Below are 13676 nucleotides of genomic sequence, written 5' to 3' on the forward strand. Positions count from 1 at the left end.
TCATTTGTGATAAACATTTTATCTTTTTACTCACTCTTGGGCTGTTAGGCCTATCTCTTTGGTTTAACACTTGGGAAAGTACAGATCCCACGTGAAAAAGCCTCAAAGGTTTCTTTGTGGCTGTAGTCTGTCAAAATAAACTGTGGTTGCTGGTAGGAACTTTTGTGTCACTTGCATAGATTTGCACACTAAGGGCTTTTTCCTTGATGAGACCAACTAGAATCCAGCTACTAATCAAGCCTGTGTTGCCCAGATTATGCTGTTCCTACCTGGACCCATCATCATACTGGACATGACAATACATATACCATCTAAAGCAGGCATGTAGTATTTTGTGTATCTGACACCAAAGTTACCATTGCTTGCCACTGTTGTGAGTCTAGTCAAACTTGATTTGCCTTATTCATTGTGAAGGAAACTATCATTCACAGGGCTTGGCTGATGTATTTCTTCTGACTTGGTCCCCTCTTGAGGTTACTAGAAGTCCTTTTATCTATTGTCACTTTTTCAAGTGATAGCGCTGCTGTCCCTGTTCAATCAGCTGACTCTGGACACAATTATGGTCCTTGAAACTAATCTGTGTCATGTGTTTGACTTTCCAGACTACCTGGTCTAACCATGGTATAGTTTTTATTACAAAAGCCACTCAACAGTAGACTGATAATCAAGGTATTTGATGGATCTTCCATAGTCTCCACCATCCATAGGCTTCTGGTATTGGTGATAACTGATTGATTCAATGAGATTTCTGAGTCTGTTTTCCTTACCTCTTTCTGATGTACATAGTTTAGTAAGGCAGTTGGTCACTGAATACAGTTTTCCCTCCTGAATAATAATCATAATGAAATGGGGGGAGAGGGTTATTGGGATGTTATGATATCATGATCTATCTATCTATCTATCTATCTATCTATCTATCATCTATCATCTATCTTACGTCCCCCATTCCTGGCACAGAGCTTCTAAAACATTGTAATTTCCTGATTGGAGTGAGAGGAGCATCTTTTGTTATTCATAGTAACCCCTTTTCAACCACAATTGAGTTTATGCTAATGAGATGATCTTAGAAGAATGGGGCTAGTTGCCAGAGGAACCAACCATGTGATTATTGGGTTGTAACCCTCAGCCCTACTCCTGATCTCTAGGGACTAGAGAAGGTCTGGAGACTGATTTATTCAACAATGATCAATGAATGATTCGATCAATCATGCTTGTATAAAGAAGGTTCCATAAGAACTCTAACTAAAGAGGTTTGAGGTGCTTTCAGGTTGACAACCACATCAAGGTGCTGGGAAAGTGACATGCCCAAGGAGGGCATGGAAATTCTGCATCCTTTCCATGTACTTTGCCCTATATCTCTTCCATTTTGCCATTCCTGAGTTGTGTCCTTTGAAATAAACCAGTAATCATGAGCACAGCACTTTCCTGAGTTCTGTGAGCCATTCTAGCAAATCATCAAACTTGAGGAGGGGCTGTGGGAATTTACACTTTACAGCCAGTCAGTCAGAGTATAGATGACAATCTAGGACTTATGGTTGGCATCTGAGGTGGGGGATAATTTTGTGAGACAGTCCTTGCCCTCTAGGGTGTGTGGTAACCCTGGGTAGTTAGTATTAGAATTGTTTAGTTCGAGGAAAAGAATCCACACATTTGGTGTCAGAAGTGAAGTGTTGAATTGCGTAGAAAGAAACAGGAGTTTTCCTATAATTACGCAGATAAATTTTGAAAATTTGGGATTCTACCCTGACCGTTCTCTGGGCATGATGATTTTTTTCCTCTTAACATTGTCAACCTCAAGGTGTGCTGGTTGGTCTATACTGTGGGTGGTAGCCTAAGCAAAAGTGGGTGAAGAATTTCAAAGAATTCTAGTTCAGCCACCAGAATATCTCTGGACTCTTTAGAGCCTTGGATCATAAGGATAAGTTGAGAACACTGCTTGTGTGACATAGTGTGTTTTTTAAAGTTTTATAAAAATGCCTTTGTCCCTCCCGCACCTGACCCTCCCAAAAGAAAGTTTGGGATGTGAGTTGGAAATAATAATAAAAATGCTGAAGTTACAACTACAAGAAAAGTGACAATTTTTTTTTTAATTTTTAATGTTTATATTTGAGAGAGAGAGAGAGAGAGAGAGAGAGAGAGAGAGCGAGCATGAGCGGGGAGGGCCAGAAAGAGACTGAGACAGAATCTGAAGGAGGCTCCAGGCTCTGAGCTGTCAGCACAGAGACCAATTCCAGGCCTGAACACATGAGCCGAGAGATCATGACCTGAGCTGAAGTGGGACCTTAACCAACTGAGCCACCCAGACACCCCAAGAAAAGTGACATTTTTCTAATGGTGGAGCAAGAACAACAACCTTGCATCTGGGGAGGGACTACCTAATCACACCACTTTGTCTTTACACGGTATTGAAGACAGCCCCAACTCACTGGCCAAGATTGTTATGGATGATGGACTTGCTCTAAACTTCCTTCTTGTGGGCAAAGGTGAAGTCTGTGCCATTGCTAATACATCCTCCTGTATCTAAGTAAAAATTTCAAACCAAGTGGAAAAGTCATTACTAAAACTTAAGAAAAATCCACTCAGCTTTTTAAGATAAGTCCTGATGATTTATGGAATTGGTTGAGTTCATTGTGTTCAAACCCCCGTGGCGGCATTGTTGGAATCAATACTGCCAATTGACCTCCCCTTGTTGCTTGAAATCCTTTGATAATTAAATGTTGTATGAGACAAATTGATGGATTTAGTCTCAGCCTTTGTTAGTCAGAATAATAGGAGTGGTTTAGGGATTGGTGTGTTCATAGAAAAGAAAGTCAATAGTGAAAATGGCATAGAAATCAGGGGTGAGGTTGGGAGACAATTTTCTGTAGGCCTCGTGTTTCTAAATGTTATGCAGAGTGAGGCACTGACAGCCCTTTGTTCTAGACTAACTTTCCAAGGATGTTTATACGGTGAATAGTATCATGAGAGATATAGTGTTTCCCTTATGAGCAATGGGCAGCCATGCATTCTGCCCATTAAAACTGATTGAAGTTTCTAATCTCATGGCTTCTCTTCTGCAGTGCAACTCACTGCATATGCAAGCGTTATCTGGTCATCTTTGCTTAGACCTTTGGGATTAAAGCTCAGGGAACTGTTGCAAAAATTCTGACACTCTGGCGACTGCTATTACTCTGAGTGATAAACTGTATTTTGTCTTTGACCCAGGAGTCTCCAGTATCTATGTTAACTTGGTTGGTTAGCTTGCTATCTTGTAGGTTAAAGTCTCATACCTTTCACAGTTTTGGACACAAGATTGTACAACATAGTGTGAAATTAATCCACATATTCGGAGAAAATGTTTTTAGTCTACATACACAAAAAATAACTAATGTCCAAATTATGTAAATAGCTACAAATCAATAAATGGCAAGCTACTGAAAGAAAAATACAGAGAATATAGAATTAACTTAAAAGGAGAAGAAACCAGGATGTAAAGAAACATGAAAAGATGTTCAACATGATATATTATCAAGGAAAAGTGCAAGTTAAAACCATGGAGAGATCCCATTTACATCCATAAAATTGGCCCAAACTTCTTAAGTTTTATGAAGATTTGAGGGAAATGGGAGCCATTATATATTTATTGCAGGTGAGAGTGCAAATTTACAGAACTGTTTTAGAGAATGTTTTGAAGCCTAATTAGGCCTGGATTTAGCAGTATCTAATTTTCTTTCTCCTTTCTTCTTACTTCCCGCCCTCCTTCCCTCCTTTCTTCTCTTCTTCCCTCCCTTCCTGGCAGAGATTGTATGCTATTTTCAAGAGAAATAATTGTTCAGGCTGTAACAAGCATATACAGAGGTTTTTCTAAACTGACAAAATTTTTACTGATTCTGTAGAAAAGCTTCTTGAAATTATAAATTATTTTCCTGGTAGTTAAGTTTCATCAAAAGGGGTGTATGTAACTCATTATATATTTGAAAGTTAAAGTAGTTATACTATTTCAAATTACTTAACTCATGCTTATAAAATTGGTCTGTGATAAATTATGTAATGAATTTAATAGCCTTTTGAGGCTAAAACTACATCCACCCCCTCACTTCTACAGTAAAAGTGAGGATAGAGGAAGAGATACCATACTTATACTGGCACGAGTGACATGATAATTCTACCTCTGAAGTAGCTAAGGTAATTTTCTAGCTGGCTACTTCCTAGGTATGTTGACAATTCAGGATCAATATTTTTAACCATGAACCTGAGACCTAATAGGAAAAAAAATTGTTATGAGAACAAGATGGATCTGAAGAGTGAACTTGAACTCTTCATACATTCACATCTCTGTGTTGAGTATCAACTGCATTAGTCTACTCAGGCTTACCATAGACTAGGTGGCTTAAACAATAGAAATTTATTTTCTCACAGTCTGGAAGTCCCAGATCAAGGTACCAGCAGGGCTGGTTTCTAGAGAGGCATCTTTTTTTTTTTGTTTTTTTTTTGTTTTTGGCTTACAGGTGGCTGCCTTCCTGTTATATCCTTGCATGGCCTTTCCTCTGTGCGTGCACTCCTGGTATCTCTTCCTCTTCTTATAAGAACACCAGTCCTACAGGATTAGGTCCCCACCATGATCACCTCATTTAACCTTGATCATCTCTTTAAAGGCCCTGTCTTCAAGCACAGCCACTTTGGGGGGTAGGGCTTCAACATTTAAACTTTGAGGGGATGCACTTGAGTCTGTAACACCAGCTATGTGCCTGCCGCTGTAGTGGACAAAACAAAGATGCCTCTCCTTGTGGGGCCTGAGCTAGGGAGAGGTGGAGTACAGTAAATAATAATTATAGTATGTTAATAAATTATGTAGCTTGTTAGAGGGCAGTAACTGTTATAGAAAAAAGCAGAGAAGGTGAAAGGGATCTGGAGTGCTGGCATAGGCTTTGGGGTAGGTGACAGTTTTTTTCTTAATCTTTTAAAAAATGTTTATTTACTTTTGAGAGAGAGAGAGAGAGAGAGAGAGAGACAGAGCATGAGTGGGGGAGGGGCAGAGAGAGAGAGAGGCAGAAACACAGAATCGGAAGCAGGCTCCAGGTTCTGAGCTGTCACCACAGAGCCCCAAGGCAGGAGCTCAAACTCACAAACTGCAAGATCTGAGCCCAAGTCCGCCACCTAACCAACTGAGCCACTCAGGCACCCCAGGGGAGGTGACAGTTTTAAACAGGGCAATCAGATTAGGCCCTTTTGAGTAGCTGACATTGAGCAAAGCCTTGAAGAACATCAGGCAGTCAGCAATATAGATATCTCCTCTTGTTAAATCTGGTGTTCATTCAGTTGAGAACAAGAGGCACTTAGTGAGAAGCTTTGAAAGACATGATTCAGAGTCAGAATACCTTGGTTGAAGTTCTAACTTTGCGTGATTCAGGGCAAGTTAGCCTCTGCACTAAATTACATAACCAACACCACACTTTTAAGGAATTCCAGATGCCAGGACATTCCAGAGCTGATCATCCCTGTTTCAGATGAAAACTGAAAGAACAAATTACTTCAGTGATGCATTGGAACCCTATTCGGGGATCACTGTCTAATTGCTAAACTTATCAGGTAATGGTAGTTTATCTGCTCAGCCCCAGAGGCCTTTCATTGCTCCCTTGGTTTCACTACACTGGCTGTAGCATAGTACTTGCTTTGGTGTGGAAAATCAAGAATGACCTCATTAATTATATTGATAAATATGTCAATCAGAGGCATTCCAAAAGGCTTTTCATTTGACTGTAGGGATTAGTGTGGCTTGGGCAAGGAAAAGTTGTTGATGAAATTCAGCTGTTCTTCACTAATGTAAAATATCAAGAATTTATGGGCCATGCCTAGAATTGCACTTTGCTCAGCAGCTAGGAAAATAATTCTGTGAAATCTTGATTATCCATACCAATAAAAAATAAAAATATCAAAGACTAACATACAGGAAATCTTGCCACAGAAAGGGAAAGGTAGCAAAAAGAGACACCTTGGCCAAATGGAAGAAGTAATTCTCAAAGGGAGCAGCAGAGGAGATCAGGAAGCCCTAACTGAAGATCAGGCCAATTGACCTGGGAGCAGCTAGAGCAGGGAATGAGGGAAAAGAGAAATTTAGGCAATCTATGACTATTCATTAAGTATAAAGTGGATGATACAGGGATGTCCCCTCTTCTTTTTTATTTTATTTTTTTTATTTATTTATTTATTTTTTTTAATTTTTTTTTTCAACGTTTTTTATTTATTTTTGGGACAGAGAGAGACAGAGCATGAACGGGGGAGGGGCAGAGAGAGAGGGAGACACAGAATCGGAAACAGGCTCCAGGCTCCGAGCCATCAGCCCAGAGCCTGACGCGGGGCTCGAACTCACGGACCGCGAGATCGTGACCTGGCTGAAGTCGGACGCTTAACCGACTGCACCACCCAGGCGCCCCGCCTCTTCTTTTTTAAACAAAGTGTAAATAGGCAGAATATAATTCCTTAGATTCCCTTATTCTATAAATGAAATGCACCTTCTTTGTTAGACCCTGGACTAAGCTCTGGAGAGTAGTAGCAAATAACCTAGTCCCTGATTTTCTAGAGGATTACAGTCTAGTCATCAAGACATGACAGTAAACCCACACGACCCAGCGTGACAAGGCCCCATTATGTACAGGGAACTCTGGGGCCCTGGAAGGCATCACCTAGCCCGGGGCAGAGGGTGAGTGAGACAGGTGGGGGAGATTTATTGGAACAGCCAAAACTAGGCCTTCACACTGTCATTCAACAAAGATAATTCAGCAATCTCGGCATGATAGACAGACATTTGCGCTCAACTCGAGGGATGGATGAAATGCATTCCAACTTTAGAGGATTTGGACTCTGGTAAAGGGAAACACGTACAGACAAGTTCACTAGAGTGTCATTAGGTACTGAGGGGGAAGTTATATAAAGAATGCAATAGCAGCACAAGTCTGTTCCACTGTGTTTGGGGTTACTGGTGTGAGGAAATGCCCAGTATCTGGGGAGATGAACAGGTGTGCAGCTTGGGGAGGGGGGGAGTCAGGCCACTGGAGTAGATGAAACACCCTGAACGAAGGTAAGGGAGCAGGCACAGATAAATTGTAGAAATATAAGTAGATCAGTTTGTCTGCATTTGATGGCGTGTGAAGAAGGGGGAGAGGGCTTAAAATAGAGAATAAAAAGCAAGGCTTTGTTGGCCCGGGGAAGGCCTTGGTTTATTCCGCGGACCTGTGGATATATATGTAAGGGAGAAACAAGATAAATATTCAGGAGCTAAAGCCAGAAAGCAGAAATCTAGAGTTGGAATCATTCTGGCTTCAGTATGGAGGATAGTTAGGAGTAGGAAGGCACGAGGGTAGCAGGTATCAGTTAGGAGTTTCACATTAGCCTGGGTGCCAAATGAATCAAGACTGTGTTAGTGAGGAAAAAGAGAAATACGAGAGGAAAACTAATTTTCAAGACATGATAACTGATTGTATGACAAAGATATTTTGGAGGAAAGGGGCCTGCATGACTCCTTTTCATCCGTTGGTGCAATTGGGTGATCTAGCCAAGCTTTTCCACGCGTTATGGATTATTCAGCAGAAGGTAGGGTTTAACAAACTTTACAACCGTTGAAAGTATAAATTGCTTAATAGATTTTACATTCCTTGAGTGGAACTACTACATTTCTTAATTGTTTTAATCTGTTCTAGTATAATTTTGTAGAATGTGATGAAATAATGCTTCAACCTAAACTAACCTGATGTATAAAATGTATGTAAACCTAAACTAACCTGATGTATAAAATGTATGTAAACCTTTGGGTTAAAAAAATACTGAAAAATGACCACTGTTCTAGCGGTACGCACATTAAAACAATAGTAGATTTGCAATGCTACAACTTTTACGGTTTTTTGCATTCTCTTTCAAAAGAAAACGAGCACTGGTGTTACTGGAACATAAGCTAAGGTAGCAGTTTTACTTGGGCGGGGGGCGGGGGTTGGGAAAAAGCATAACTTGTTTGCTTCCGTGGCATAATTCAACTAATTTCACTAGTAGTGGTAGCTTCTTCGATTATTAGTTTATTCTACAAGAGAGGGCTATCCTTTATTCCTGTATTATAGCTGTTCAAAGACTGAGGTTTAGAGATGGAGTGAATTTATAAGAGCTAACTCTATCGAGAAAGTTTTATGATAGTGTTTCATCAGTAATGCTCAGTTGACAAAGTAATTGCTATTTCAGGCCCTTTTGGCCTGAAGAGTTTTTGTTCTGAATCTGTGGTTTAAATGCATAACAAAAGAAAGGAATCTTTAATGGTACTTGCTTTGAAATTAGAATGTGATTACTTTAAAGCACTAAGGATAGTTTTATTGCCTTAAACTATTTTTAACTGCCATTCTTTTTTAATGGTCTCTATAACTGCATGCTGTGAGAAGAAAAGCTAGTACAGAATTCACTTTGGTTGAGAGTTAGGTGAAGACCTGTGGGGAATTGCAGGAAAGATCTTATTTTTTTTGACCTAGTGATCATTAGCCCTTTCCATGCCTTCCCTAAAGCTTGACACAGGGGTGTTTCCAGCGCAACATTTTTAGCCTAATTGGACCAACCGGCAGTGTAAGGCCACCAGAACTTTGATTTTATGAAGCTGAGTGAGTTTTTTTTTCTTTTTTTTTTTTTCAACGTTTTTTTTTTTATTTATCTTTGGGACAGAGAGAGACAGAGCATGAACGGGGGAGGGGCAGAGAGAGAGGGAGACACAGAATCGGAAACAGGCTCCAGGCTCCGAGCCATCAGCCCAGAGCCCGACGCGGGGCTCGAACTCACGGACCGCGAGATCGTGACCTGGCTGAAGTCGGACGCTTAACCGACTGCGCCACCCAGGCGCCCCGAAGCTGAGTGAGTTTTGAGAAAGGACTGATGGAGACAGTGTGAACATGCCTCACACATAGATACGTCTTTCTTACATTCCTTGAAACATGTTAGAGGCATAGGAACTCTGTGTCTGACATACAGTGGAGTCTGAGATCTTTGTAATCTGCAAGACTGAAAAGAATAACAGTATCTGTTTTCTGAGAGTGTTGTCATTTCCCAGGAGTTTGTCCTAGAAATAGGTCAAGATGAAGAGACCCTACCCGGCCATACATGCTCTGATATGCCTCTGCAATCATCAGCCTTTGTGCGTTACAACGTTGAGTTAGAATGTCGATCAGCACGTCTTTGTCACAGCCTGGAAAAGAATAATATTTGAAGGTTAGTAAAGTTGCTACTTTGTAGTTTGGAAGAACCCATTATCTAAGGATCAAAAACCATTGTGCGAGCATTTTCCCTGATGGTACTTTAAAGCAGTGAGCAATTTTAACTAAAATTGGAAATCACAGAGCAACACTTGATGAAGGCTTGGTTCTTCCTATCTCTCAATTTGGTGCTATTACTACAGACTTTCCTTTAAAAGGATCCAATTAAAAAATACAGAAGAATAAAAAATATGGTCTTTTCTTCAGCCATCTCTCCTACCCCACTGAAAAAGGCTTCCTTGACTTTAGGCTGATTGGTGTTTAAAGGAGTACATTTTTCTCATTTAAAAGATCCTTCCTTGTGGAGAAAGAAATTATGAAAGCACAAGGGATGTGTATCCTTGTGAGGGACTGTGTGAACCTCTCATGGTTTGCACAGAATATGGTCTCTCTCCTGCAACCGAGGCTGTTTCTGGGCTGTATGAGGCCTCCATTTCCTTATACGCCAATTCATTATACTGATATAACACCCGAATGCACAACTAGTTTAGATAAATTTAGTTCTAATTACAGTCATAGCAGAGTGACCAAGAAGGCCTTAACATTTGCCGCAGCTTGACTAAAATTTAGACAGGTTTCTTTCTGACTATAAGCCCTTGCTTGATATCCCCTTCTGAGAGCATTTACTTTGGAAAACTTGCAACTGTAATTTCGTTTTCTTTTGAGATATAAATCTTCTGTCAAATCACTTGCCAGTTTACAATCCAGAAATGTCTTTCCCAAAAACTTGGGAGCCATCCCTTTGAAATATAATCATCAAGAAAGATAAGAATCCCTATCTCCCAGTCTCCGTGGGAGGGTTAAGAACCTAACTTTCTTAAGTACTAGTTAGCAAACACAGATGGCCTAATCACATTGACAAACACCCCCGACTCCCAGGGTTCTCCAATACTTTTCAACTGGTTCACTGCCCTCCTACCACTCTGCTTAAAAACTCTTGCCATTTGTTTCAGAGGAACGGAGTTCAGTCTTTCTCCTCTGTTGGTAAAGTCTTGATTTCTGTTGCAATAGTCTTGAATAAAGTCTTCCTTGCCTGTTTAATTCTGTGTGGTACAACTTTTCTTTGACAAAAGGAGATATTTAATGGAGGTGAGGAGAAAAATGAATTGAAAGGCTAGAATGTTAAGCAGATCATCTTTTGGGAAATTAAAGCCATTCTGGATGCCCTTAGGTTCTTAGGAAAGCTGAGTCAGGTGCTGAAATATCCAGTGAATGAGGGCTGGTGACTAGGATTTACATAGATAACTACGCCCAGTGAAACAAAAGGAAGAGGAGGATGTTTTATGCAGGTGAGAGAAATGATCTGAAGGTGTAAAATGGAAGGAGAGAGGCAAAGAATCAGCTCCAAAAACTGAAATTTATGGTTTGTGAGAGGCAGAGAGCATCATATTCCCCTGGGCTTAGCTGGTTAATGCGTTGGACTCAAAGGATGTTAAGTAGTTCTGTAGGAATCTGTTAACTTCATGATTGGAATTCCAAAGCGAACAAATTTTTAATAATAAATAGAAGATTTTTAAATTATATCTATTGTCATTTTTACTATGATCACACTTATATAAGTATTATATTCTTCTGCTTTTTGTTGTTGCATTGAGATTATCTACAACCTACCTCTGACTGAATCTTCATTTTTCAAAGTGCTCATACCAATTCTTGCTCATTTATTTTTCCAGGATATTTCAGATTAACTTAATATGGACCTCAAAAATGTATTAAACATTTTTAATTAAAATAGCTAAATTTAGGAATCCATGTGGAAAGTTGTGTTTTTGTCACTGTATTTGCTAAGTTATTTCAGTGTTTTTCTTTTCTAAAAGACTTAGTAAAGGTTTGTAGAGTTTTCAAAAATGACAAGAAACTTTATTTTGTTAAAAATATTCATATTTGCGGGGCTCCTGGGTGATTCAGTCAGTTAAGCATCGGACTTCATCTCAGGTCATGATCTCGTGGTTCACGAGTTAGAGTCCTATGTCGGGTTCTGTGCTGACAGCTCAGAGCCTGAAGTCTCCTTCTGATTCTGTGTCTCCCTCTCTCTGCCCCTTACCTGCTCACACTGTCTCTTTCTCTCTCTCAAAAATAAGTAAACATTAAAAAAATTAAAAAAAAATCATGTTTGCATGTCCGTTGACATTTAAAGTTACATCATTTGTATTTTGTGTCTTAACACATAACTGCATAATTAAATAAATGATATTGAATTTTTGTAAACATAACATTGCCTTGTATTCAGAAAAATTATTGAACTCATAATTTTTAGTAACTTTTTAGTTGATTAGCTTAGAGTTTGAGATACAAATAATATACTCTGCACATAATAAGAATTTTGATTTCTTCTTTACAGTAACTGTAAGTTTTTCTTTCTTACCTTATTACATTATGACAAGGATTTCTAGATAATTCTTATTTTCTGGTTTAACAGAAAAGCATGGCATCATGAACCATAGCAGTTTTGTAAGCTTTTACAATATACAGTTGATTCTTGTTATTTGTGGTAGTTTTCTACATAGGTGTCATGAACACTGAATTAACAGATACTGAACTATTTCTCTGAAGGGAAATATACAGTTGTGTTTCTACAACCTCTGGTCACAACGTTTTTGTCAACAGAAATGCCATTACGTTACATATATTTGTTAGCCAATGTCCTGGTAAAACATGCCTGTCTCATCAGCATTGAAAGCCTTCATTTCCTCATGTATAAAATTTATATTTTTTGTATAAAATTTTTCTGTATAAAATTTAAGAGGTATTTTTAAAGAATATCTTAAGGAGGTATTCTTCTACAGCCTACTAATCTACAGAACTTGTTCAGCTGAAAGTTTAACAGTTTTATGCTCTATCACCTTTTGAAACATGCAAGCCATCTAGCACTTACAGAAAAAAGCTGATAGTTACACTTTTTTATACTATTATTAGCTTGTCATCTCATGAACTCACAAATTTAACTGCTTTTCCATAGCTTCATAACATAGAACAGATGTTACTTTAGCATTTTTCTGGACAGCTTCATGCATTGATCAGTGAATTTTATCTTTTTTTCGGAATGTACTATATTAGTGATTTATTCACATTGATCTCATGGCCAACAGCATTAGAACTCATGTCTGAATGAGGCTTATCCGATGCACATGTTTCCTCCATAATATTTCTTCTTGTGCTTGGGAACACTCACCAGCACTTCAGCACAACATTTGTTGGGGGCATTTTAAAGAATACAATCACCAACCAAAAGCATAAAGATGCAAAAAATGTAGCATTAAATAGACTACAAAAAGAATATTTGTTAACAGTATGAGAGCTGTGGCAAGGAGGCAAAGCATCATTTTGTCTAATCTTAGCTGGTAGTAGGTACTCTGGTGACTCAAAGTTTTCATGTCTCTGCACATGTCTGTTAATGACCATGAAAACACTACAAATATTGATTTTGGTGTTATAAGTAAATTTTAGCCAGTAGGCAAATGGGCAAATGTGGAATCTATGAATAATGAGCATTGACTATATGGTCAAATAGGTAAAGTGTCCTACCAGGCAAGAAAATACTTATTACTAAAATTTCAAATTATATCTAAATAACACTGAGTGGCCTACACAGATAGATTATAAGTAATGAGATAGAGGAAGATATACTATGCTAACATAATGAAAAAAAAGCTGGAGTAACTATATTATTTTTAACACAAAACACTTCAGAAGAAGGAAAATTATTAGGGATAAAGAGGGTCACTCCATAATGATAAAGGGGCCAATTCTCCAAGATGATATTATAAATCTTAATGTGTGTGAGCCTGATAAAAAAGCATTAAAATACATGAGGCAAAAACTGATAGAATTGCTAGGAGAAACAGATGAATCCACTATTTTATCTGGAGTTTAATGCCTCTTTATCATAAATGGATAGATTCAGCAGGCAGAAAACTTGTAAGAACATGGTTGAAATGAACAACATCATCAATCAAGTCGATATAACTGATATCTATAGAATACTTCATCCAACTGCATCCAAGGAAAGCAATGGATTATTTATTCTTCTCTAGCTCACATGTAACACTAAGACTACATAAAATACACCTTAACTGGTTTAAAATAATAGAAACTATGCAAAATATTCTCTCAGATGACAGTGGAATTAAACTAGAAATAAGTAACAGAAAGATAGCTGGACAACTCTAAAATTCCCGGAGATTAAACAACACACTTGTAAATAACACATGGGTCAAAGTAGACTGAAGAAAATTTAAAAAATTCAAACCAAATGAAAATGAAAATATAAGCTATTAAAATTTGTGGTATGTAGCAAATGAAATGATTAGAGGAAATTTTGTAGCATTGAATAAATATGTGGGAAATTAAGAAAGACCTAAAATCACTAACCTAAATTTCCACCTTAAGAAATCAGAAAAAAAGAACAAATTTAATCTA

General features: G+C 38.5%; 1 protein-coding gene across 1 annotated transcript in view; it reads right to left on the reverse strand.

Annotated features, from left to right (window-relative positions):
* ANXA10 (annexin A10) overlaps nt 1–13676 on the reverse strand; it is a 100275-nt gene that overhangs the window by 44390 nt on the left and 42209 nt on the right. Inside the window, exon 3 of the mRNA XM_058720945.1 lies at nt 9096–9190. Coding sequence (XP_058576928.1) covers nt 9096–9190 — 95 coding nt within the window. The remainder of the gene's footprint in view (nt 1–9095; nt 9191–13676) is intronic.

Source organism: Neofelis nebulosa, chromosome 3 (genome assembly GCF_028018385.1).
Source record: "Neofelis nebulosa isolate mNeoNeb1 chromosome 3, mNeoNeb1.pri, whole genome shotgun sequence".
NCBI lineage: Eukaryota > Metazoa > Chordata > Mammalia > Carnivora > Felidae > Neofelis > Neofelis nebulosa.